General features: G+C 40.7%; 2 protein-coding genes across 2 annotated transcripts in view; one reads left to right on the top strand and one right to left on the bottom strand.

The window, feature by feature from the left end:
• The first annotated feature begins 3,111 nt into the window (after positions 1-3,111).
• On the top strand, positions 3,112-9,651 carry GNG10 (G protein subunit gamma 10). The gene is made up of 3 exons (XM_069880596.1): positions 3,112-3,231; positions 6,504-6,635; positions 8,750-9,651. Exons 1-2 carry the CDS (start codon positions 3,151-3,153, stop codon positions 6,627-6,629), a joined length of 207 nt encoding a protein of 68 aa, XP_069736697.1. The 5' UTR covers positions 3,112-3,150; the 3' UTR covers positions 6,630-6,635; positions 8,750-9,651.
• Positions 9,652-12,935: 3,284 nt separating this feature from the next.
• Positions 12,936-27,598, bottom strand: part of SHOC1 (shortage in chiasmata 1) — a 53,821-nt gene continuing 39,158 nt past the window's right edge. The window contains exons 17-28 of the mRNA XM_069880671.1: positions 27,027-27,099; positions 25,525-25,594; positions 24,749-24,927; positions 24,137-24,242; positions 22,262-22,373; positions 21,170-21,291; positions 20,119-20,212; positions 18,954-19,085; positions 17,474-17,623; positions 16,187-16,349; positions 15,410-15,967; positions 12,936-13,063 (exon numbers count right to left, since the gene is read on the bottom strand). Coding sequence (XP_069736772.1) covers positions 12,963-13,063; positions 15,410-15,967; positions 16,187-16,349; positions 17,474-17,623; positions 18,954-19,085; positions 20,119-20,212; positions 21,170-21,291; positions 22,262-22,373; positions 24,137-24,242; positions 24,749-24,927; positions 25,525-25,594; positions 27,027-27,099 — 1,860 coding nt within the window. The 3' untranslated portion in view covers positions 12,936-12,962. The remainder of the gene's footprint in view (positions 13,064-15,409; positions 15,968-16,186; positions 16,350-17,473; positions 17,624-18,953; positions 19,086-20,118; positions 20,213-21,169; positions 21,292-22,261; positions 22,374-24,136; positions 24,243-24,748; positions 24,928-25,524; positions 25,595-27,026; positions 27,100-27,598) is intronic.

The raw sequence follows: 27,598 nt of genomic DNA, 5'->3' as shown, positions 1-27,598 counted from the left end.
GCTGCCCTTGCCCTTGTGCCTGATTTTGCTCCATCTTTTCCCTCCCAAGCCAAGCATTATATTTGGGTTATACAAATAAGCAGTTAAAACACAGATTTGTTTGCCCTTTTTTCCTGTGTTCTAATCAAGATTAAAATCCTGACCTGACACTACAGCAGGGAATCGGTGCATGGGAGAGGCAGTCCCAAGGGAGGACAGAACCATGTCTTTCAGCGGCCAATGAGCAAGTGGAGAATGGAAAGTCAGCAGCTATTGTGCAACCTGCTGGGAATGAACTGTTCTGCAGGCTCCACTTGGGGGTCCCCTGTTTCTCAACATATGAGTCCATTGAAAATAACCAGATGCAGGCATTAATTCATGGGCTGCAGCAAAAAATTTGCTGGATGGAAAAAACTTGTGTGACTTTTCAGTGCTGTCAGTGTTTCATTGAAACCTTGTTAGCTGAGGCTCCTGGGCAGTTCTAGCCTAATGTATCAGTGTAGTTCTAAACGATCCCTGTCTTCTGGGCATGAATTTTCAGGCTCTATTTTATCTTGGAATAAATTAGACAAAGCCATTATATACATAAGGGAAAAAAAAGTGGGAATTAGACTGTTGAGAGTTACAATACTGCACCTAGCACAGCCAGTGTAAATGGAGGTGACCTCAGAAGTGTTTGCACGAACAAGTATTGCTGGTATGGGCTAGAGATCTTTGTGCGAAGTATGGCACGGTAGCAGGATCTTGGAGAACCCTGTTACCTCCAATCAGCTATTTTCAAAGAACTGTTGTCTCTTTTGTGACAGGTATGTGCTTTAAGATACATAGTATCATTTCACTCAAAACACAAAAGTTATTCGGAGCCAGGGCCTTTCATGCTTGGGGAGAGTCTTTTCCATGACCACACTGAGGTTCTGATTAAGGCTGAAGTGTTTCCACCGCTGCTTGTCCCTCTGTTCAGAGCAATATTAGCTTCATCCTGACAACTTTTTAACAGGCCAGCAAATTCTGATGGCTGGCAACCCCCTGCCTAAAAATGGAGTGACTTATGGCCCCTGGTGAAATGGAGATGAATGGGAATGGGGGAATGCTGCGATGCTGGTCTGGCAGAGGCTGTGGGGCAGACTGAGCCCAACAGCTGCCTGTGGGAGACCTGGCTTTTTGTTAAATCCTTGCAGGATGCTTAGAACTCCCTTTCCTCCCTTTCCTTTTCTACCCCCTGCCCCTCCGTGTTACACCCTTCAGCCTCCTCAGCTTTTTTCTTTTTATTTTCCTTTTCTTTTTGCTTGCCATTTCCCCACTATTCCTCCTCTTCTCCTCTATTTCCCCTCTTCTCCCTTCTTCCCCCTCATCTCCATTTGTCCTTCTTTTCTTCCCCCCTCTTCCATCCCTCCATTCCCCTCTTCCCCTTTCCTCCTCCACTCACCTTCCCCCCTTCTCCTTCCTCTCCTTCCCTTCCCACCCCTCCCGTTGCTTATTTTTTATTTTTATTTCCCTCCATTTTTTTCCCTTCCTATCCCGTTTTAACTGACAAAGCTCCCTGCCCCTCCGCTGGGGACACCACTCTTGTAGTGGGCACAGAGGAGGATGCAGGGATGCCCCGAGGGCTGGAGCATCTGCCAAACAGGACAGGCTGAGAGATGTTCAGCCTGGAAAAGAGAAGGCTCCAAGGAGACCTTAGAGCGACCTTCCAGTACCTGAAGGGGCTACAAGAAAGCTGTGGAGGGACTATAAAAAAGGCTTTTGGTGATAGGACTAGGGGTAGTATAAACTGGAGAGGGGCAGAGTTAGACTAGACATAAGGAAGAATTTCTTCACCATGAGAATGGTGAGACACTAGCACATGTTGCTGAGGGAAGCTGTGGCTGCCCCATCCCTGGAGGTGTTCAAGGCCAGGTTGGACGGGCTCTTGTGCAGCCTCAGCTAGTGGGAGATGTCCCTGCCCATGGCGGGGGGCCTGGAACTAGATGGGCTTTAAGGTCCTTTCCAACCCAAACTATTCCTTGATTCTATGACTCTCCTGGGTGGAAAACTGATTGGATGGCCGGGCCCAGAGAGTGGTGGGAAATGGTGTGAAATCCAGCTGGAGGCCAGTGACAAGTGGGGTTCCCCAGGGCTCAGTGCTGGGTCCAGTCCTGTTCAATGTCTTTATCAATGACCTGGATGAAGGCATCGAGTGCACCCTTAGCAAGTTTGCAGACGACACTAAGCTGGGTGGAAGTGTCGATCTGCTGGAGGGTAGAGAGGCTCTGCCAAGGGATCTGAACAGGCTGGACCGCTGGGCTGAGACCAATGGCATGAGGTTTAACAAGGCCAAATGCCGGGTCCTGCACTTGGGGCACAACAACCCTATGCAGTGCTACAGACTAGGAGAAGTCTGTCTGGAAAGCTGCCTGGAGGAGAAGGACCTGGGGGTGTTGGTTGACAGCCGACTGAATATGAGCCAGCAGTGGCCCAGGTGGCCAAGAAGGCCAATGGCATCTTGGCTTGGATCAGAAACGGCGTGACCAGCAGGTCCAGGGAGGTTATTCTCCCTCTGTACTCAGCACTGGTGAGACCCCTCCTCGAATCCTGTGTTCAGTTCTGGGCCCCTCACCACAAGAAGGATGTTGAGGCTCTGGAGCGAGTCCAGAGAAGAGCAACGGGGCTGGTGAAAGGGCTGGAGAACAGGCCTTATGAGGAGCGGCTGAGAGAGCTGGGGTTGTTTAGCCTGGAGGAGGCTGAGGGGAGACCTTATTGCTCTCTACAACTACCTGAAAGGAGGTTGTGGAGAGGTGGGTGCTGGCCTCTTCTCCCAAGTGACAAGGGACAGGACAAGAGGGAATGGCCTCAAGCTCTGCCAGGGGAGGTTCAGGCTGGATATCAGAAAAAAATTTTTCACAGAAAGGGTCATTGGGCAGTGGCAGATGCTGCCCAGGGAGGTGGATGAGTCACCTTCCCTGGAGGTGTTTAAAAGGCGAGTGGACGAGGTGCCGAGGGGCACGGTTTAGTGATTGATAGGAATGGTTGGACTCCATGACCCTAGAGGTCCTTTCCAACCGAGTGATTGACGACTCGGTGACTCTGAGACCCGCCCGCGCTGGGCGGGGCTGTGGGCGGAGGGGCCCGTGGGCGGGTCTGTGGCAGCCACCGCCCTCGCCGCGGGGTCGCTGGTGGCCGAGGACCGCGGGGATGTCGTCGTGCGGCAGCCTGGGCGCTATGCAGCGGCTGGTGGAGCAGCTGAAACTGGAGGCGGCCGTGGAGAGGATCAAGGTGAGCGGAGGAGCCGGGCCGCGGAGCCGCAAGGCCGCGGGGTGGGAAAACACCTTTCGGATCATCCAGCCCGGCCGTGCCTGCCCCGGGTGCGGGTTTGGGGTCGGGCGGCCCCCGAGGCCGCGCTGGATTCGGGGTCCCGGCCGCGCACACCGTGAGGGGGTGAAGTTCCGATTAATTTGTATCCCCGCGCTTTCCTCTTCTCCCCCCACCTCGCTGCGTTCTCCGTTCTCCCCTGGCGGGTGACAAGAGCGTCGCCGTGCTCGTGCTCGGTGTGACTGCGGCGCCCTGCGGGAACTCGCCTGATGGGCTTAAAATTGGCTTAAAATTGGCTCAGGATACCTTTTCTCACTGTTCCTTTGTGAAAATTTGAAGTTCCCATTGCCAGGTGAAGCCAGTGTGGCTTCTGGACGTCACCCCCATTGGTTCATTAACGTTACCTGATTTTCTGACCGGGTACCAAATTGTCAGGCATTTGATTGAGTGAAGGCGACGGCGCTTCATCCCCGCAGGGGTGTCTGGGAGCCTGGGAGAAGAGATGCAGACTAGGAATGTGGGCTCGCATGGCAAGAGGGATGTTGTCTAACAAAGAAATGATCTGCCAAACATTTCCGATGTTTAATACCACTAGAAATGAGGAGGAAATCCTTCCTTATGAGGGTGGTGAGGCACTGGCACAGGTTGCCCAGGGAAGCTGTGGCTGCCCCATCCCTGGAGGTGCTCAGGGTCAGGCTCGATGGGCTCTCAGGTAGCTTGAGCTACTGGGAGGTGTCTCTGCCCATGGGGGCAGAGAACTGGGGGGTTGGAACTGGATGATCTTTAGGTCCTCTCCATCCCAAACTATTATATGATTCTAAGAAACAGCCTGGATCTTTGTTCCTGCTCATTTGAGTTGTATATCCCCTCCCTGCCTGTTTTTTTTTCAAGCAGAGTTGGAATATAAAGAAGTAAAGTCTAGTTTTCTGAGAGTTGCTTTGTTGCAGCAAAATATTATGGAGCTGGACTTCTCAGGGGTACATGTTTATTATATGTTTGCTGGTTCTTCACAGAGGCTTTGTCTCCTCTTTCTTGCAGGCTTTGTATAAAGCAGTCTCTTTCCAGGTCAGCTCTTCTGGGAAACTGTTCATGTCTTTTTCAGAAGTTAAATGATGCATGATTAAAAATATGCCTTACAAAAAGGATCATGTGGATTTCTTGACATGCACTGTAAAAACAGTGGGGAATATATTCATCCAGTGAAAAAAAATTACTTGAATCAGTTTTAGCAGACACTGAGATAGGAGACAATGTTATTTTGGCCACTTTGAATAGACAATGTGTTTTCAGTGGGAAGCTGGATTTGAAAGGATTTTTAAAAATACATAGAATCACAGAATCACAGAATAACCAGGTTGGAAGAGACCCACCGGATCATCGAGTCCAACCATTCCTATCAAACACTAAACATCCCATACTACAAAGTTCCAATGGTGGATTTGTTTATACTGCCAGCTAAAAAAGCAGACAGGAACAATATTTTCAGAAAGAGGAAACCAAGCAGGAAAGAAGTACCCACACAGGCGGCTGCTGCAGGGAGTTTGATTGTCCTGTGATGAAATGCAGCCGAAACCCTTGTACTTTGTGTGTGAGTTAGAGGAGTGAAGAACGTTATAGGGGCATAGGTAGGGCTAAAAGTAGGCAGAGCTGTCCTATAACAATAGTCTGTTGCCATATGGATAGTTCTTACCCACATGCCAAAAGTCAGGCTTGTATTTTCCCAGGAGCACCAGGACACACATCGCTCAGTACACATGGCAGAGTTTGGCATCAAAGTGCAAGGAGATGCAGAAAAGAGCTGCTGATCATGCTGTGGTCATGGGGTCCTGAATGACCCTCTGCTCATTTTGCCAGGAAAAAGCTCCACACAGCCTTGGCAAGTGGCTCTGCTTCCTGATAGCAATGTGGTGCACAGCAAGGGGTCACCACTGTGGTGGAGGCAAAGGTGTGAATGCAGCAGGAGGTCCAAGGGGCTGGGCAGGGTGGAGACGGAGAGGTCCTCCTCAAGCAAAGCAGGAGGGACAAAGCCCACTGACTAGCAAGGATCCTTGCTGTGTATACTTCTCCCTGTACTCTTCTCGACAGAACCTGGGAGGCTGTGGGAAAGTATTTCTCTTCGCTCCCCAGAATGCTCATGGCTTCTGGGAAAACTCGGGCATTTACCAGGATGAGTATCCTGGAGGAAAATAGGTAGTGAGCAGGACAGCAGTGAAAGAGCAAGTGAAATCACATGCTAGGTCAGATTTCCCCTGCAGTTCCAGATACTGTTAGATGGGATGGCCCGGCCCGGAACCAAAATCCCATCAGGGCTCCTGAGTGACCCCTTCAATTAGGAGGCTGAGAAGCGTGGATGGTTCTTCTAGCTATTGTCTTGTCCTGCTGCTGGCAACACTGCAAATTTGTGTAGGGGGAAAAATCAGTATTTCGGGGGTCTTGTAATGAAGCCAGAGGTGAAGTCAGAGGAGGACTTGTATTCCCACCTCAGTATTTCCTTTTACAAAAAATGTAGTGGCAGCATGGATTTTGACAACTCCCAGCAGATGTTACCAGTGTGTGTGTTTGTGTGTGTCTCTGTGTGTGTGTGAGAAATTGGGAATTCCCCTATGTTTTCCTTCAAAAAATACAGACACACAACTGACTTGCTGTGCATAGGGAAAGCAAGGGAGTTGGGTGCTGGAGGCATTTTGCCTTGTGATTCCTGGGCTTGTTTCACAGCTCTGGACTGTCCTCTTGGGGCCAGAGCGTGGATTGGAAGCTCTCACTTCACTACAAGGGAGGAAGGTGGCAATTTGGACTTAAAAAGCTTTTCATCCTCATCTTTTTGCTTTCATTCCTTGTTATGCTCTGTGTTCCAGAACAGTTTGGAAGTTAAAGTCCTTTTAAGAAATTATCTAGGGATATAAGATTTCAAATATAAACCCCAAAGCAGTCCAGGAGATTGGAAAATATTGTTGTCATGGTCCTGTGCATTTTAATGAGAACAAACTCTACCGCACTTGCATCTCAGTCCTCTACGCTCCTCTGGGCCATCACTGGCATAGTATTTCATGTGTATTCCATCAGAGCTTTGTAAATGTGTGCCTGTGCTGATGTACTTGGTGTTTTAGAATCCAAGAGCTGCCTTGGCTGCCCTCCAGCTCTCCTTGATAATGGTTCTTCAAGAGGCAGTGCCTAATAGCTGCTTGTGAATGAATTAGTTTTCTCTCCGTGTTTGTTTTTCTTTTTCCCTTACACAGGTCTCTCAGGCAGCTGCAGAACTCCAGCAATACTGTATGCAAAATGCCTGCAAAGATGCCTTGCTTGTTGGGGTTCCTGCAGGGAGCAATCCCTTTCGAGAGCCCCGATCCTGTGCTCTACTCTAAAATCAGGTAATAAAATCACAGACACCATGACAACTCTGATTTGAAATGCAAGCCCTAGGAGGAACAAGGGTGCATGGTGCTAGATGTTTGAATGTCAAGTTCTTGGTGGTGTTCGTCACTTCCCTGCTGGTTTTGCAGATTGTTTCCTGTTTATTTCCTTAAATCATAGAATGGTTCTGGTTGGAAGGGAACTTAAAGATCATCCAGTTCCCACCCCCCTGCAGGGACACCTCCCACTGGATCAGGTTGCTCAAAGCCTCATCCAACCTGGCCTTGAACACCTCCAGGGATGGGGCAGCCACAACTTCCCTGGGTAACCCGTGCCAGTGCCTCACCACCCCCTCACAGTAAAAAATTTCTTCCTAGTATCAAATCTAAATCTATCCTCCTTCAGCTTAAAATTGCCACCCCTCATCCTGTCCCTGCACTCCCTGATAGAGAGCCTCTCCGCAGTTTTCCTGTAGCCCCCCTTTAAATACTGGAAGGCTGCTGTGAGGTCTCCCTGGAGCCTTCCCTTCTCTAGGCTGAACAATCCCGACTCCATATGTGGGCATCCCACTCTGGGTGTGGCAATTGAAGCATGCCTCTTTCCTAGAGCTCTTTCTAGAGGTGTCTTGTGTATGAGTTGTTTTTTTGTTTGGTTGGCCGAGTTCTGTGTTTAAGCACCTCTAGGGTCCTTAGCAGCATCTGTGTCAGAGGGCTGATGCAGCCAGGCGTAAAACCCAGTCTCGTATCCAGCTGAAGGAAACAGGACAAAGCCGTGTCAGTTGCCTGTGTTCTGATGCCTGGCCCACAGCTTAAGCAACAACCTCATTCAAATAGAAGCGGTTCATTTAGCCGTGTCTGTCCTTAGGCTCTTTCTGTTGGTACAGCAGCAGATGCAGTGGAAACAGAATAGAGGTGAGGCGATCTGTAACCACATCCTCCATACCCTTTGTTAGCACCGGTCTAAAGGTTGTGGTGCTCCTTAATCTCTGTCTGCCTTAGCACTCTGCACTGCTTGTAACTGCGTAACCCCTGCAGGGTGGATGGGTGATCATCCAACATCTGTAAATCTTTGGGATCTGGTTCTGGGGCTCCTACTCGTCTCTCCCATCTCCAACATAGATACCAGTGTTTGCAGCTGGAGGAAGAAAGGCCACGTGTGGTAGTAGTCCTGAGCAGGATCACACCATAACTTTTCTTTGAAAATACAGTTTCTTCTGCATGAAAAGCAAATGTGGAAGTAGAATATTCAGAAGGGGTTACTCTTCTTTAAAAGGAAAAAATAAAAATAGTTCCTGCTGAAGAGCTGAAAAAAACTACTGAGAGAGGAAGAACCACTGAATTCTGTTCTGTATTTGAGAGTGTTATCAAAGTGAAAATTAATTATTTTTTTTTAAGGGCAGAATTCTAGCTAGAACATAAAGTACTTGTAAAATCTGCCCCTTCTCGCTGCCAGGGTTCCTGAGCTTGCAGTTGTGCCTGTGCCTGTCTACAGTGTGGGTTTAGTTGTTGTTGCTGTGTAGGTTTTGACAAAACAGGGTTGAACCTGAAGAGGGAGAACAACTAAGCACGAGATGCTTTTCTGGAAGTACTTAGGGACAAGGGAAAGCACAAGCAGAATGTATGCTTAATTTAGGTACTACCCTTAATTCTTCCTGCAAATAAGAAAAAAATTGTAGTGATCATGGCATGTGTTCTTCTGTTATTGAAGGAGCCTTTCTTCTTCTTTTTTTTTGTCTGTCTCTGTCTGTCTGTCCGTCCATATTCCTAGGGTCCAAGTTCGATTGCAATATCCAGATAGGATAAAAAATTATCTTCTCAGACGAGTTCAGCGGTGAATTTATGATACTTTTACAAATGCATAGTTCAGCCCAAGATGTCGTTTATTTGTCCTTTACTGATTGAACGATTATCTAGTTTGTTATTATTTAGTTATCTTAGGACCATAAAAAATGAGAGCAAGTTTGAAAAACCAAGTGAAAAATCTTATACTATTCAAGGGTGCCAACATCCAACAAAGGGAAGTGGTTATTCACTTCTTCTCAGTGCAAAGGAGCTTTTGTGTTATAATTTGTAAGAGAAATGTATAAGCTTAGAAACACAGCATTTAATAAGCCTTTTTTTTCCTCTTATAGGGAAGGTCATCAAAGAGTCTCCTTCAAGCATGACATGAATAACAACTGCCTTTCTTTCACAAGAAGAGCCTCTCCCCCTGTCCCAGGTTCTGTGTGACTAAAGCAAAGTCCTAAATATTTATCTGTTTGTTCTTGTGCATCTCGCCTTCACTATCTTTTGCTAATGTTCTTAAAAGTCTCTTATTCTTTTCCTAATTGTCACCACTGTTACTACACTGTGCTAACTATACAAGTATCACTTCAGAAGTTTACATTTTAGAAAAGAAAAACACATGGATTTTTACCAAATTACTTACTCCTCTCTTACTAAACTGTTACACCAGAAGGATAGTAAACTATGAGAGAGATTAGAAACTGCTGGGCACAATGTGTAGCACAGGCTTAATCTGTAAGGCATGTTTCTTAGATTTCTCATCTGTTGTACTTCTCCTAATTTGTATTTGTAAAAGTACTGACAGGGTGGAATTTCCTCAACGTGTTTAAAATGTGACCGGACAGACACTAAAAATCCGTGAACACCCAAAGGTAGTTGCATGCATAGTTGTCAAGGTTTGCAGTACACAAAACTTATTAAAATGTGCTTGGTCATTTGCCTTCGTTTTTTTATAGAGCACTTTTACAAGAACAACTAACTTTTTAAATTTTGTCTACTTTCTGTTCTTTGTATTAATCTTTTAGAAGTTTGAAAATAAAATTCCTTTCCCTACCGGCTTTGAATTCATTATTTAATTGTAACAAAGAGCAGATATTGTAAGGTAGAGGATTCTTTGATTTTTGCATTGAGAGGGCAGACCTCAACCTGTTTTGCTTTTTGTGAAGCGAAGGTTGTTGGATTTTTAGAAAATATGTCTTAATAATGGAAAAACTCTATTTATAGCTATCTGCCATTTTTATGGTAAATAGCAGCAATGTTATCAGGCTCACTCATTCATTTTGAAACTGTAAGGAAGAGGTTTGCAGTCTGAGTGTCCTCCAGGCAGTTCTGTCTGTGTCAAAATGTTTTCACACTTGATGTCCTGGAGGAGGACACAGAAATGAGGGTCATAATGCTGTCAGTGTGTGTTGTGCCTCTAAGTATGGGAGAGAGTATCTCGCTTCTTTTCATTGTAGGTTATTTGGATATGGCCATTTTCCTTTTAGTACGCGACACATGCCCACACACATGCGGAATTCTAGAGGAAGCGTGGCTCTTACTTGCAGAAAGGTTTATCCAAGGCTCAGATTGAGGTCAAAATGCTTAAGTCTGGGAGGGAGGGAGGGGGATGAGAGTGCATCAAATGCCTTTGAACCGCGAGCTTCTGGCTGCTGGCCATTCCCTCCCAGACAAGTTCTTAGCATTTCTTTTAAACAAAGAAAAACCTACCCCCAGCCTCACATCTGTTTCTCTCCCCAGCCACCCCTGCTGCATATGCTTTCCTGCTTAGCGTCCTAACTTGGAGCTTGGGTTCTGGAGTGGCTGGCATAAGGATCTGCCAAATTATAGTTTTACAGAAGAGAGTAGCCACTGCTGGCGAGCCACTCAACTGCAGTTGTCTCTTGGCTGCCCTGCCCAGCTCCCTGCGGTGTCTTTCAGCTGGAGCACCACAGTCAATCCACGTCGGGGGAGCAGTGCTGCTGATCCCAGCTGCATTCACGTCTTGGAGCAGCAAGGCATAGAAGGAAAGAGCCTGTGCAGCAGCTGTGAGATGGGCTGTGAGTGCTCCCCGCTGCTGCTCCTGTGAGTGTCGTGGTTATCCTGCAGTCCCACGGGAGAAAGGGATGGATTCTAATCTCTTCAGAGGAGTGTGCTGGCCGCACCTCTTTGCTCTCAGGGCAGCCGAGCTGCTGGGTACAAGCAGGGAGAGGGATGACAGCCACTGCCTCCTATGCCCTCCCAGGCACAGTCTGTGGCAAAACACAGGGATCAAAACGAGCTCCAGAACAGGGTTGGCTGGCACTGAGGGTCCCACGTTCCTATACAGAGTCAGTTATGAGGTGCACCAATTCTTGTTATTTTGTGTTGGCAAATTGAAGCAGCCAGCATCTCAGCAGGTCAGCTCTTGCAGGTCCCACCTTTTGAGGTAACCAGGGAATCTGACAAATAATCCTGGACAGCTTTCTGCTTTCATCGACAGCAGAACAGGTGGCTCTGACTGCCCAGGCAGTTTCATCTCCAATGACAACGTCTCATCTCCAGCTGCAGGTATACCTGGGCTTCCACGTTGCTGAGCTAAGCGCAGAGATGGCTTAGACCAGGACAAGTACCACATTTTGCTGCCCCTGCTCTAAGAGGTACAATCTGCACAGGAGTGGACAACGGGGCAACAGCCTCTCGGCTGCCGTGATGACCAAAGACCGTCTGAGAGGGCTGCCGGTGGAGGTCCCAACTCCACCAGCTTCAAACCAGTTTCGTGGCAGCAGTAAAAGCAAATCAAGTGAGTGCACACGTCTGTGCGCCAGGCGCCTCGCACGAGCCTCAAGGTCCCGTTTTCTTGCTCCTCCACTCCTACAGGTGCCACCTGCCTGCTCACACAGCATCTGACAAAAGTCAGCATCTGCTGATGGAGGACTGGGGATTACTTTTTTTTATCTTGCACAGTTTTGGCTGAAAATTAGTTCCTTTCTAATTATTCTTAGTTACACATGAAACAAAGGGGAAAAGGGGTGACAGGCACATGTGTTAAATTTGTCCCTGTGCACCTATCTGTGGGAGACTGAGAGTCGTAAACAAAACCAGTAAAAAACAGCTGGTCATTGCAAGTCCTTTTCCTTATTTTCCACTAGAGTAACTAACTGTACACTGGCATTTTCTCTTCCTAATGGAAACTTGATGCAGCGAGCACTTGAATTTTCTTTACTTATTTAATGTAGGCAACATGCCTCTGATTTTGAAGTGATCTATAAATTATCTGAGTCAGTTTTCCATGACAGTTCATGTGGGAGTTCTGGTGCCAGGATGTAAATACATTGTGGCACTGGCAGCCACAATTTTCTCCACTGTGGTCATCTGTGACTGAGGCTTTGGTAGAGCCACACTCTTAAAAGAACAGACTTATGGGCCTGGCAGTCTGGGAGACAATCCTGATAAACAGAGCCAAAACCATGAAGCGAAAGGGATGGGAAATTGTTAGCTTAAGTGACCACAAAAATGGGCCAGAAATAATAACCGCACTGAAATTTTTATAAGTTCTTTTACTCTGAGCAAAATAGGGAAAGAGCAGCTTGTTTGGAATTCTACTAAGTTAGCAAGAGGTTTGACTGTTGTAAAGTTCACAATAACATTAAAATTAGACCTCGGACAGTAACAGAGTATGCATAAGATTTCTGGGGAAATTTATACATATGCGTGTACGTGGGAAATATATTCTGTGACCAGCTCTTGTCTCACTGCACATCATTGATGGAGATCACTCTTGCATGTTGCCCAGGCCTGGTAAAGGATGCTTAATTCCAAAACAAGTCAGAGAGTTTATTCTCTGGCATTTTCGGTATCACCCTCACCCCTTCCAGCTGTAGCCAACAACATCTGGCACTGCCTCCAAGGTGACTCTCACCTCCCTGCTGGCTAACGCACTGTAGCAGGATGAAAAACGTGGATGCCAACAAACAGCCTCCACCAGATGATGCAGAGCGTGAGGGTCACAGCTTAGTTCTCTGAATCAAATCTATTAGAATCCTGAGTTTCAATGTATCTTTCGCATCTTGTCCATGAAACAAATAGGCTATTACCATAGCTCCATTATGATTAATGGCAGGAACTCATCATGTTGTTTCTAAACGTCCTGTCAGAAGGAAAGAAGTGGAACAAGGGACAAGTACAGAAGGTCACATCTGTAAGCTCAAGAAAGCTCTAAGACTTCATGAGCAGCCTTGAGATTCTGGAAGATCTTGTCCATCTTTAAGTTTGGAAAGCTGCATGCTCAGGGAACAAATGCTATGAGCTTTAGTGTCTGGTTTTCTTAATCCATGTTTTATTTTTTTCTTTTGTGCAAAAGATGATAAAATACCTCAACATCACTTATGAGAACAAACATAAAAACAGTAATCCTCCAAGTTTAAGGAACTAGTTTGTTTAGTACAATCTTAAAAACATACAAAAGAATCCTGAATTGGTAAGGACTCTCAAACCCTAATTTCTCTCTAAAAATGAACAAAAAGTGAATTTAATCTATTTCCCTTCAAAGAGTTGAAGAATTTAAAAAAAGTATGTGTAGGATGCAAATCCCCATTCCATTCAAAAGAATTTAAGGCGTGTTTGTCCATCACTCCTCCCAGGTACTCTTTCATATGTCAATCTCTTTTTCTTGAAATCTGGTACTTCTGCAAATCCCGAATCTAGAAAAGAAGTGGGAAGAAAACACATGCATGATAAACTACAAATACAACATGCATGCAGACTTAACTATGTGTTTCTCAGAAGCAGTAGGAGATTTCAGCTTTAACCAATATGCTCTATACAGAAAGTATCAAATGCCATAAAATTAAATGTGTGCAAATTAATATTAAGCACTAGTTACTATTTACTTCTCAGTTTTATGCACATTGTCCTGTAATAATAATATAGGACCTTACACGAAACAAATGAATCAACCTGTACTATGCTTAACTACAATATTTCAGTAAAGATTTTAATCCTTATTTCTATTTCATTAATATTACGGTCATTACTACTCAGTAATTGTGAAAGCTAATTCTTTTTAACCATGTTTTTAAGTTATTTGAAAAAGCTACTTACATTCTTAAGACTCAAGTATTTATACAATAAATTTATACAATAAAATACTTGAGTAGCTGCTTATTCAGAATAAGTTATTGTAAGAAAATTCCATTTAGTCTTTACAAAAAGTATTGTCAGAAGACTTTAACGCTGACCTAAGGATTTAATCTGTCCAGTGGAAAAACTGGCTTAGCATAGGGACATTATTAATTGTGGTTAACAGAAGTTTGATCTGAAGCCTGAAGAAATCCCTGGGGGCTCCCAATATGTCTTTTTAACTTAACTCTGTACAAATTTCCTAAACATTTCTTAAATTTGGGACTTCATAAAGCTTTCACTATGTTAAGGTGTTCTTTACATTAGCATGTACAATTATTTATTGTACTTATTTTTCTCCTGACTAGTGAGTAATAAAGTTAAATAAGCCTATTCTTCCAAACTCTAAACCAAAAACCACTTTTCCTTTTTTTATTTTTTTATGATTTGATTCAGATTTAAGCGTACCTTTGGTCTGCTGGGCAGGCAGGAGTATTAAAGAAAGCTTATCAGTTAGTGATCACAGTGTATTTGGAACACTGCAAAGTGTGGTACCAGAAGCAGTTGTATTTAGAAGTTCATACTATCAGTGCCAGTTACAGGTTATTGAAAAACTGCCAACTACCTGGCAATACCTTGGGTCTCACTCTTACTCCTGTTGGGGACACAACGTGTCTGTTCAGAGTATGGTATGAACATTTTAATTTACATACTCTCAAAATTAAAAGCTGTTCGCCATATCCAATTAACCTACATGACTGCCTTAAGCAGCTGGTGAAACATTAATGACATCAATTAGTTACTTGTGATTTCATGAATGAGCCTGATCTAATTAGTGAAAGCATTTTAATACTGTGCTGACCTTGCTATGCCACCAAGAGATTTAATGACAGACAGCAACAAGGCAAACATAAATTATATCACCTGTACTAGGAGTTAGGCACTTTATTTGAGAAGCTTAGCTTTGGATTTTTATAGAACGTGGCATTTCACTTATAGGGGAACAGCAGCAGTAAAATATTACTATATTTTATAAAAATTTTTTTTTAGTACATAGTCTGGCAGGGACTGGTGATTGTTTTTAAGACTCCATGAATATGTATTATATCTTATCAAAAAAGGTCTCAAGCTAACTAACTTTGAAAAAGTAAACCAGAGATAAGAAAATGACAAAAAAAGAGAATCCTGAAGATTTTAGATGACTGTACACACCTGCAGGGTAACAAAACTACGCACACACTCTACCATGTATTTGAAGAAATATATATTGTAATGATTTCAAAATTGAGAGTTTAGCCCTGTAGACATTCGCTAAATAAAAATATTCCAAGAATAAAGGAACCGTATGAAACAGAAAGTTGTCAGAGTGAAATTCTTACTCTGTTAATGTCCGTGGCAAAGCACAGCCATTGATAGTACCTGAATTTCACTGTGAGTTTGCTGAATCTACTTTCTGCTGTTTAGATAAAATACTTCTCTAGCATCCTTTTCCTCTTCTTATCCAAACCTATGTTTACAAAATACTATTTCCTATAACTTCTAAAAATAATGTTTATTAAGGGCATTTCAGGTACTGTCAAATTCAGAAGAGGCTTAAGCTTACAAAATCAGATTAGTATGCTTTTCAATCTTTTATTGAGGAAAAATAATGGCAGTAATAGAATTCTGGTGCGTTTCTTTTTTGGTTTTTTTTTGTTTTGTTTTTATAATATTCTTTAATCTCAAACCAGAAAATTAATGTTTAGAAACATTTTATCACAGAAGAAATGTATACGCAGGTACATTTTCTAGCAAAGAAAACATGCAGCTATTGGGTTGTATTTGATTTAACAACTACCTGAAGAAAGCACATTTAGTCTTACAGACAATCCTGTTTCCAGCCAAGTTTCAAACAGAATTTCAGCAGATTCTGCTTGCATTGGACATACCTGTTCTAAAATTTTGGTTTGTCCATAAGAATGGTGGACTTTGTTTTCTCTTTCCTTTAGATTCTCTGTTTATTTGGTGAGAATTCAAACTTTGAAGCTCATCTGGTTCAACAAAGAAATTGGAGAGAAAACCATCAGATGCAAATGAATCACATGGGCCGGTGGATGAAGGCGCATTCCATGGGGTCTGGTCAATCAGAATTTCTGGGGTCTTAAATGTTTTGCCTCTAAATTCTTCTAGAATATGCTTAGAGCTTTCCTGAGGTGCAGTGTCACTGAAAGTTGCAAATAAATCCTCTTTTTCAGAGTTTTTGGAAGAACGATCAGAGCTGTAGTGCATCCTGAAAGGCTGTCTTTGAGTATGATGGGAATTTGTAACATCCAGATGAGCAAAATCTTCATAGTCCTTTGGCACAGTAAAGAAATTCTGCTTCCTCCTTGTAATTACTTCTGAAGAACATGATTTCTTTTCCATAAAGCTTGGAAGTTCAGAGTGAAAAAAACCCTGTTGGTGATTCAGTGGAGGAATTTCGGCTTCAGAATTCATGAGGAATGTTCCTGGTGGAGAAAAATTTGAATGATTCTGTTTGGAGAATGAAAGATGAGCTTATTTCTCTACCTTTTACAGAAAAACAAGATGCCATTGAGGATTTTGATTGCAGTCTCCCTTCTCAGACTAACTGATTTTTCCATGATTAGAAGGGAAAGATTCTAACACACACAGATTTTCACCTGGTTACAAAGGAGACATATTTTCTTAGTAATTAAAGATATTACCTGTGCTGTTTTGTGCTTTACCAAGTAGCTCTAAAGACTGATGATTTTGTTTATAGTCTGGATAGAAGTTATTACTATTTTCTGGGGCTGATGCACCTTTCACTGCAATTTCCAGTGGAGGAGCAGCATTTAGGCTGTATGAAGTGGTTACGTCACTAAAATGCTGAAAGAAAAAAAAAAAGATACTTGAATGTTTACAGCACAACTCTACACCCTCAAATATCAAGAGCTAAACCAGTTGTTGAGGTTCTAAGACATATAATTTTTTTTTTGTGTACTGGAAAGAAAAAGCAAACCACTTACCAATACAGAGGGAGAGGTGTGTACAGCAGACAGTGTGCCACCTGCCTTAAATCTATAAACAGACAAGTAATAGCCTGTCTCTTCAAACACAGGAAAACCAATACCTTAATGTTCTTTATGCTGTTTCACTAGCCCAGGACTGTAGGAAGTAATGTCTGCAATGATTGGCACATATCATACATCACAGAGGAATTAAACTAAGTAAACTGGTGGGATCTTTTTTTTTTTCAGTCAGTAAACATGGCTCTGCACACAAGCAGTTATTGCAGTAATATGTGCAAGCTGATATCCAGTGCCCAAATATCTGTTCACTTGCTCCTTCACCTTAACTCAATGCTTCTGATGTGGAAGTTTTTCCTCCCATTTTCTTGACTGATAAAAGCTGTGTCTGTAATTTCCCTGGACTTGGCCCAACTGAAACGGTATGAGCATGCAATTCTAACTGCAGGCTGGACACTTGAGTGAACAGAATGCTTCACCTTAACCTTCAAGGATCTTTAAGATGCTTAGTACTATGAGTTCATAACTGATGGGTTTATTATTGTGTAAGGAGATGGGTAAACAGACAGAAAGAAAGAAGCATGGGGGGGGCGGGGAGGAAGGAAGGAAGCAAGGAAGAAAGGCAAGGGGGGAGGGACGAAAATCCTGAAAATACTTAATTGGAAAACATCTCTTACATTAAAGAAACCTATAAGCTTGTATGTTGTTACGATACTTGATACAGTGAAGCTTGGAGCAGCCGCTGGCCAAACTAGTATTTTTCCAGTTACAGAGGTGTTCTTCTCACCTTCACTTGAACATAACAGTGACTTGACAACATCTGCTGAGAATTAGCAGGCCCAGCACTTTAGGTATGAATGACGTGTTGAAGTATATAATTAATTTTTAAATTATGCCAGCAAATGTACATGTAGCTTCAGATATAACACTGTATTACAGCAGTGAAAAAAGCTTGATCTAATATATAAATCAATTTTGGCCAACCTTTAGAACTTTTTTTGGAACCTTTGGGAGAAGTTCCTGCAGTTGATCAAAACTTGCAAGAAACAACCTGTTCAGTGAAGATTCCTTCTTTAACATAATCTGAGCAACCAGAGGGTTGATACATGGAAAAGTAAGCAAGCATTTCTCTGCCTGGAAATGGAAATTACTTTGTTAATATGTGACAGACTTTTCTTTTCCTTTCCTACTGTTTCTACAGAATGACTTCCTTATCAATCAGTTTTCTAATATACCACAGAAATAGAGCTTTCAAGCACCACATATTTATAGACCCACAAAAAAAATTAACTAGATGTAACAGTGTAGTTTCTTTGCAAAAGAGTAAGTTCTGCATAACAGTTTGATTAAAAACCAAGTGCAGTTCAAATATGTTTCTGTTCTAAAGGAAGAAACCAGTGGATTATGGAAACTTGATTTTAAAATGCATTACCAGCTTTACTATTTATTCTCTATTTTGAGAATTACCTCAGTCAGGGTAAATTGACAAAGCTGGTTTTGTTTTACAGAAATTACATCCATAAACAGCAATGAGACAGGTGCCAGAAGCAGGAGTCGCTAGGGGGAGACTGAAAGTCAGACAGAGGGCAGCAAATTGAGAACTGTAGTATTTTAAGACTGTCAGCTTCCAGTTCATGACCTTCATAAAACTCTGCACTCAACAGATGAGAGGATATAATAACTTTAACAGAGACAAAATAAAATCAATGACTCCTCTCACTTTTTAACTAGTGTCCTTGACCTCTAAATTGGAAAACATATAATACAACATCCCACAATTGAAAGGCCATGCTAATACCTGCTTTAAAAAGCTTCTGCATTTTGCCAAAGCCAAAAAGGATCTTGGCTTTACAAGGGTTCAAAGCTTCTACAGAAAATGAACAAATCTGTATGTTCTATTTGAAAACCTTAATAGAAGTCTACAGGTTAAAGAAGATCATATACTTGACTGTGATTGATGGACCTGTTCCAGCATTTATTGTACATGTCCAATATCAACTGCTGCATGAGAAGTTAAATTTCCACCACCTTGTATTAAGGCGAGTCTGTAAGTAATGCCATGGACTTCAGTAGCTGATTAGCTCTGACGAACGTGGCTTCCTGCCCAAGTTAGCCATTGTGTGTTTGTCTTGTACAATTTGGACACCTTTTCAAGCTCAGTGCCTAGAACCGTGGAGCCATACACATTGGCCAGTAGACATGGAGGATAAAAGTCTCTCCTGGTTAATTGTGAAAGCAAGGGGAAACTCCAAGTTGCTCCTAACTGTACTATCAAGGATGACAGAAGCATTATCTATATGTGTGTGTGTGTATATATATATATGCATAGAAATATCAAAGTATGTCTGTATGTATATCTGCAATCATGCTTACGTTACTAATGCATTTTAAGATAACAACAAAAAAGCCTAGAAATTTATGAGTCTGAAGAAAACAGTGCAATTTAATGGAAAGATAAGCAAACCTCAGATGGCAAGACAGAAAGCCAGGATTTGTCCAACCACTCATGAGGACTGATATTAGACGCTATCAAAAGGTTGTCAGCAATCTGGCGTATTACCAGTGCTGTCTCTTCAATCCCTGGTGTAAGAACTACCTAAAGGCAACACATAATATTTTTAGTTAAAACTTATACTAAGGAATGTCTTAATTTGCTGCAGTAGTTAAATGCGAAAGCTTAAAGGTGACCCTGTGCACAACAGCTAGTAAGGTGGGGTAATTAAACCTGATCCATGCTTACTTATCATGTGGAAGAGCTCCAGCCTCTGACCTCTACTCTGTCCACAAATTACACCCCTTATTTATGCAAATCTTACGCAGGTGAAATTAGTTTATCCTGCAAGTCTTTTACATGTGATCAAGTGTATGGGTGTAATACTAGTTCCTAATAAAACAGGTAATTCTGAAATGCCTAATTCGGTTTAAGAAGGCACATAACACTTTGAATGTATAAGTAATTTCTTATACCTTCAAAGGAACTACTCTGCTGAATACCTGGAATGAAAAAACCTTTGTCCTCTCCTTAAGTTTCATTTAACCAGATAAATTTGAAACAAATTTTAATAAGCAAATAAGTAAAAAAAATTGCCTAAAAAGATGTTACTTCATGCAAATGAAATGAGTTACAGACATCAAATGGGTAAGCCAAATGAAAGTTTTGCCCCATTTTTTAATGGTGATTATTCTAGATACAGCATTTTTTAATTTGTAGAGAAAAAAGTTAATTTATCTTGCCACATGAAAAAGAGCAAACTTGCTGACAGCAGAAGAAATGACACTTCCTTTTCCTCTACTACATTAGTAATGTAATATTAACCTGAAACTTCAAATTAAAACACAAGCAGGATTAATACACATTCTAATAATTTATGAAATTGAAGGCACAATCTCATTTTTTGACTCGTAGTCATAAACCCACTTCATCTGCTGTGTGAATCTGGTTGAACCTGGGCTGTAGTCAACACAGTTTTTTCACAGACTTCAGCAGCACTGAATTAAGCTCCTCTCTCTTATTTTAGTAGTTTTGAGTTATTTTAGGTTTTTTGTTGTGGAATGCACATGTGATTATGCACTTTGGAAATATCATACAGCGAAGACTGAAATGGAAAAGCTGTTACCAAAAACATTACCTTGACTTCAAAGTCTTCTGACTTTTGTGTAAGTTCAATTACAGTGGCATAAATTAAGACAAGGTTAAGTAGAGTATCTCCCCTGAGACTGTACCTATAAAACAGTTTAATTAGACTGTTAATATTTAATATGCATATGTAATAATTCTAAAACCATTTGTTTCCCATGCTAATAAATGTCTGTTTAATTTCCTGGAATTCAGGGTACTAGTACAGTTTGAGCATTAATGTCTGTGGAAGGAGAGCTGGGACACATTACATGACTGAGTGCTGAAAGGCGCATTGTGACTAAGAAAATGGAGTCAGCCTACAGCACAAGCCTGTCCTGAAGAAAAAGGACTGTGTCAGAGTCAGTCCCTGGCGAAAAATCATAGAGAGAGGAAAGGTCATGCATGGAAATTATAGTGCTTACTTACTAATAGGAAAAAAATCTCACAACAGGTAACGAAGGAACACATGAACTCTACCAACAGAAGCTACGTCTCTGTAGCCAAAGAAGAACAACTCATGGATTGGAAGTACACTTGAAGAATGTGTCACAAATAATATGCAGTGATACTAACACATTCAAGAGCATGTATTTGTAGGGCTTATTTTACTTCAAAAAGTTATAAAGACTAATGCCAGTGGTTAATATGCTCAGTCTTGTGAAATTTCTGTACCCGTTGATTTGAAATACACCTCACATTAGTATTACCTGCCTCAAATCCTGTTATTCTATAACAGACATTTCTTTACCTCTTGGGTAACATCAAAAAGACCCAAACATCAAAAACATCTTTGCTAAGGTTTTTTTGGATCTCCAGTGATCACTCTCAGTTCTATCATTTCACTGAGCTTTTCGCTAGGAGCATGACAACACTGTAACTATGTGAAATGTCCAAAACACACTAGAAAGATCAGCTTACAATATTCACATTGTTCTAAGATATATTTCTCCTAAAGAGAAATTCAAACAACAAAGGATATTAGCTTGTTCTTATAAGCAGCTTCCTTTAGTGATAACATTGTTTAAAAAATACCAAGATAACAGAAGAGTTTCATAACTTACTCTAAACTCAGTCTTTCTCTGGAATAGAACACAATCCAACAGCGCGTATATTGGAGCGATAATGCCATTAGCTTCAGTGTCACATTGTCACAGGATTTCTCATAATTTAGTTCTTCCATACACTACCATAAAATTAATATAAAAAGTAAAAGCTAAATAAATATATTAACACGGCTGTCACAAGTTTCAATGTGCATCATTTCATAGGCAGAAGTTAGATCGAACATTAATACAGCTAAATAATGTAGGTATTAAAGACACATCTGGGAGTCAGGAAAACTAGGCTGTATTCCCAGCTTTTTTTTTTTTTTTGACCTTTAAAAAGCTGATTCGCTGCTTCATGTCTCTTTTCCTCCCTCCAAGAAGGAAAGATTCCTACTAACTTTTTAGCATTTTAAACGTTTTTTTAACTTTAATAATGCACATTACTATTACAAACCTTACTTAACCTATATAAATCGTATTATACCCATACTGAGTAGGTAAAATACAACACTGCTAGTTGCAGTATCATTTGCAGTGACATGCAGGAATGTCTATCTGTGCTGTGCTTGCAATACTAACTGATTATTTTATTCATTATCTTTCAGTTCTTTTACCTCTAGTTATCTGTCTTATTGCATGCTAGAATTTAAGTATCATGTTATCATCTAAACTTTTAGTATTTATTAAAACCAGGACCAATTATTCTCTAGACTAACTCTGGTAACTATCTGAAATGAGAGGAATTAACATGCACACTGGAAAGAGACTATAGTCACACATACACTTAATTAACTATTACAATATTCCTTTACACACCCCTACTTTCAAGTATGCATCCTTCAACTCTATTTGACACAATCCAGCTTCAGGTCATATGTTAGACTTTTGTGAAGTGATGTAGGAAGAGATGTGAAAACATTTTAGACTACTCATATAGGCACAGACAGAATTTTGGAATTAATAAATTATGAAATAATTTGTGTAGTGAGACAATGCTTGAATTAAGTATGATTTCAAGGGCGAAAAGATATGTTAGAAGGCTGCAGATATAACCAAGACATGACCCAACGCACAACAGAATTTGGATGTACTAGTTTAATTTTGTACCTGCAAAAAGATAGCAGTACATTCATCTATTGTCAACACAACGTATTGATCTGTGCTTCCACAGAGCCTTAAGGAGTAACTACTGCTTCTTTCAACGACAGTGATGCTGTACCTGAAGAAGTTAAAGTATTATATTAAATTTAATTTAAGTAAAATAATAAGATTCTCTTAAAGGAAGTTAATAACATGTCTCAATAGATTTTTTTCAATTGCACAGTCTTTTCATACTTTGGTCTTTCTTCAGTGCTCAAGTTCACTTTAAGACACATTCAAAGAATACCCCTCAAAAATAGCAGAGACTTGATGAAACATCACTGGATTAATGCAATCATGTTGCTCAGTGCACCAAATATGACCTTGATATTTAATCACTGAGTTTACAAAAGAAAAAAAAGAGATGCAATACAGAAAGTGAGACAGACAGATCAAGAAAGTATACTTAGGTACTCCTTTTGAGTGACTGAATATATATTCTATGCCATTTCTTCCTTTCATGATTGTGTAGCACAGGAGAAGCAAACTGTGTGATATGTCAGTGACTGCCACTAGTGTGATTCTAAATTTTTTTGAGTGATCGAGAACTGCCAGCAGCACAGCCTCCTGCTACTGGTTGTGTTAGCAAAGAATCACTACATGAACATCACATCTTCAGGGCTTTTATGGAGTCCTGGCTCACTAATGGGGGACGTTGAGGAGAGGCAATAATCACACTACTTGGCCTCATCCTCAGGAAACACAAAAGACCTAAATCTGCTGCCAGCAGTAAGTGCTCTAGAAACTTGCATGGACAGTGTATTCAGACACTAAGAAAAAAGTGAACTATCAGCTTTTCTGAAACTATATAGCTCTTTGCTCATCTATTTAATTTTGCAGTGCTAAAGGAAGCTAGGGAGAAAGTACCAAGAGTATTCCTGGCTATTCAGCTTTTGGCCAGGCTGAACGTGGAATTTGAGCAGGTCAGAGTTTAAAAGCATGTCACATCAAATATTCAAATTTTAAGTGTCAAACATATGATTTTTTTCCCCTATTGAACTATAATTAGACACTACTCAAAAATGGTTTCACAGCTGGCTTGAAGATACAGCAAGGATCAAAACTGGCATGTGTCTTCAGCAACGTGGTGAGATCAACCATCTGTATCTCTGGCACTGCGCTTAACAAATGCTGCTACTCTGTCCCCTGTTTCATTCTTTTATTTATTCCTTCTCCCCATGATAAAAGGTAATTTCATCAGGTATTTATTATTGTGAAAGCCAAATGCAAGAAAATGATGTCAAACTAAATAACGCATGTGTGCAGTTACAAACGTGAAAACTTGTACAGCTTAAAGAGTATTCAAAATTAAGTGAATATTAGTTCTGGTTTTCACAAACACAGCAGTTTTTATTTTTAACTTAGCCTCTCCCAAAAGATGTGATGCATCAAAAACTGAGACTTTTGCGGTATTTGTTTTGATTTTTTTTTTTGCATAACTCCAGTAGTTAAAAACCAAAAAACCCAAAAGCAATTTTTATCAAGAATTAAACATGAAATCTTCCAAGTACTAAGAAGCACTAAAGCAAAAAATATTTTGGAGTAACATTATGATTTCCAGGGAAAAGCAGGCAATTTAAAATATTAATTAAAGCTGCCAGCTCATCATTAAAGTAAATAGATCGGCCAATTCCATTCTGGTTGACGTCTCTGAATCTACAGAATTATGCCATCAACTTCAGCAGAAAACTTATCTTGTCTTTTAAAATGCTAATAGTGTAATTGCAGTAACATACCTGGTAGCCAAGTAGATGGCTACCACATGATATTGTAGGACAAGATACACATCCTGGAAAACTGAAAATAAATGGTCATAAGATTTAACAGATTATTTTCACTCACTTTGATTCCAAAAGCTGAAGAATATCTGGCATATTAAGAAGACCTTCAGTTGTCAGAAATACATATGGAATCTGTACTTCCAGAAGAAAGGAACCACAGTGATCCGCTGAAACATTTTGTATATGTAAGATAATAGTTTCATAAGCAATAAAAGCCTAAACCTATATTTAGATATTTAAACAAACATATCTCTTAAAATGCAGCTTTTATTCATTCCCATCATAACACTTCCATTATATGTTGGTTTTTTTTCAAAATTGAGGTCTTCTAAACCTCTTCGAAATTAAGCTTTAAATTCTACAGCAACATTCTCTTAGAATAAGGAAGGGTGGATACAGCTTGTAATAACTGTAAACAATCTGTGAATTTGGCACAAGTCTTTTATCAATCAACATTTACTACTACAGCCTAGACAAAACTAAACTCACAGCCTCAGAAAAACACCTTCCTGTCTTGTACAGATTAGCCAGCTTTGCTTGCTTAGCTCTTTCCTTTATAATTTATTACTCATTCTATTCCACAGGTACATGAATGTAGCATTTTAAGGAACGGAAAATGCTTTCCTTTCATCTGCTAGACCACTTGCTTATTACAATTCTGGAGAGCACTTACCCACTCGTATTGTTTCAGGGAGGGTGGTTTTAAAAGTCATGTAAGCAACATTCAGATTTTTGCACAGATTTTTCCAGCAAGAGTTTTCAGAATAATCATATTCCATTACTAATGAGAAGTGTGTCCAGGGGAAGTCAGGTCCAATTTGCTGATTATGTACAATAACACAGGAGTATCTACTAAGGCTTAGAAGAATCAACAAAACATTAATACAATTGAGTTCAGGTAGAATTACTCTCAGAACAAAATAATGACATTTTTAGTTGGAAGAATTATCATTGTTTAAAGTTTGTTTATAGAAAATAATTTTTCCTAAATTTAAAACTCTCCTTTCTTTAAAAAGTAATCTAAAAAATAAAAGCTGTACTTCCTCCCCTCTGATTATCTTTCTGAGGTATTAGTATTTTCCTGCAATGTCATAATTTTTCATTATTGCTTTTACGCCCTTTCCTCCACCTTCTTCTAAAACATGCAAAGCAAACATGTTTTTCTGCACATTTTTCTAAATAAGCTTTTCCTAAAACATGCAAAGCAATACAAAAAGTTAAACTCGTACAATTGCATGTTTTCGAAGTTTCTCTGAGTATCTAATAAGTAAGCATTTTACTAAAGTGTGGGCAAAGCTCTCCCCTCCCAGAATGAAGCTGTAGATCCATATTCTGAAATTTCTCCACCAGATGGGGAAGACCCTTGAAAATTAATAAAAGTAACAAAAATTCCACTTCATCAGGCCCTGAGTAAAGGCTTCGTTTTCACAAATCAAGAATTTAAATTACTTGCGTATGATATCCTTACAACCTAAACAAGTTCCTTTTTTTTCGGAATTCAAGTCCGTAGGTTTTAAACCTGCAGAAAAAGGAATAAAGTCTTAGTTGAACAAAGGAGACTCTGCAAGTATGAATCAATACACAGCATTAAGCAACAAATGTGAAACAGCACAGGATGTTAGAATTTTGTGTATTACACTGCCTGCCATGATGAAGCCTATGCAATCTGAGTTTGTGTAGCAGTGTTCGTATACTGATTTAGAAACTTTCATTTTTTAACACAAGGATAAAGTAATGTGAACGTGTTTCATGTCTTATGAGCTGACAAATCAACTACCTGAAAATCAAAAAATAAAGGCCAGTGCAAAAAGAAGCATCTTTACCTTTTTATAATTTAAATTCCTCTAAACTTCCTGTACACATCAAGTTTTGCAAGCATGACTGCAAGATGTATCTAACAGGAGATATTTGTGTAACACAATTATCTCTCTTCAGAAGTTTAGTTAGCTGGATTGACCTGTGTTTGCTTAAGATCATAAAACAAATAAAATACTTCTCATCACTTATTATTAGTAAAAGCATTGTCAACATGCCTCCTCCCTTTCAAAACATTCTGAAAGTCTGGCTTTCTTCTTTTAATAGCACAGGAAATTTAGCATTGTTTTTAAAGGCAAAAGAAGAATACAATACATGACATAATTTATAAGGTTCAAGCAAGGAATTATAAAAATGGGTTTTAAAAAGCAATATGAAAGGAATTGGTGGCTTGCTCAAAACATGAGTAGAGGCTGCAATAACAACCTTCCTGAAAGATGTTTGTTTCACCAGCTGAATCTGTGATGTTGAACAAGCTTGTACAAAAATTACTCACACGTGAAACGATGAATTTATGGAAGTGTAGCATGTATTGGTGTGGTGCTGGGATATTGGACACAATACTTTTTTTCCTGGAGTTTAATAGATTAATACAGTTCATACTTACATATTAAGCACAATAGCAAACAAAGTCAGCAACAGAGGGCATAGGGAAATCATGATCTCTACCTCACTACTCATTTAAAATTTTATGCTAGGGAGCTTAGTTAAGATTTCTGAATTCTCACTGCTCTTAATAAGCTTGCAGAGGAAGAAAACCTGTGACTACCAATATCAGCTAAAAACAAAGACACAATCTGACAAAGCCGACATATGCAAGTATGATTAGGCAATGGGCTACCTATACCTCCTTTGTATTCTGTGAAATAAATCTTTGACTTAACAGAGGAACCATCACTCTCACAACAGACAACACCATACCAGAACTCTCATTCAGGGGAAAATAAAATTACAAGAAAGTAAAAAGGTTGATGGAAGAGTTAGGAAACTGAAACTAGTGAGAGAACACATAGAAACATTCCTAATGAGGAGAAAAGGGAGAAAGACCTGCAAAAAGCATACAAACAGGAATGCAAAGAAGCATAGAGTAGCAGCCACTTTTTCTTTCAAAAACACACACAAAAATAATTATTTACCTTCTACTTTAGATAAAGTGTGAATGAGAGCAGCTTTTTCTCTCTCAGAGTCCATTCTTGTTATGATCAGGATCTGGAAGACGACAAGTAAAAGACTGTAAAAAATTTGTTCTTTTAGCCTGTGTACATCCTTCCTTTGCATGGAAAGCACGAGATGGACTAAGCATGTGGCAAAAATGAAAACATTGGAGTTTTCCGGAATGGCAATCACAGAATCATAGAACATCTCAAGTTGGAAGGGACCTGTAACGATCATTGAGTCCAACTCTCTGCTCTTTGTGGGACTATTTAAAATCAAACCATATGATAAGAGCATTGTCAGACACTCCTTGAACTCTGACAGCCTTGGTGCTGTGATCACTTCCCTGAGGAGTTTGTTCCAGTGACTGAACCACCCTCTTAGCAAAAATCTTTTCCTTATGTCCTATCTGAACTTCCCCTGACACGGCTTCATCCCACTTCCTCATGTCCTATTGCTGGTCGCCAGAGTGAGGAGATCAGCACCTCCCACCCCACTCTCCTCCTTGAGGAAGACTCAGCCTTCTCTGCTCCAAGTTGCACAAACTGAGGGA

Source organism: Phaenicophaeus curvirostris, chromosome Z, assembly GCF_032191515.1.
Source record: "Phaenicophaeus curvirostris isolate KB17595 chromosome Z, BPBGC_Pcur_1.0, whole genome shotgun sequence".
Lineage (NCBI taxonomy): Eukaryota > Metazoa > Chordata > Aves > Cuculiformes > Cuculidae > Phaenicophaeus > Phaenicophaeus curvirostris.
Note: the sequence above shows the minus strand (reverse complement) of the source record. Positions and strands in the feature narration are given on the sequence as shown.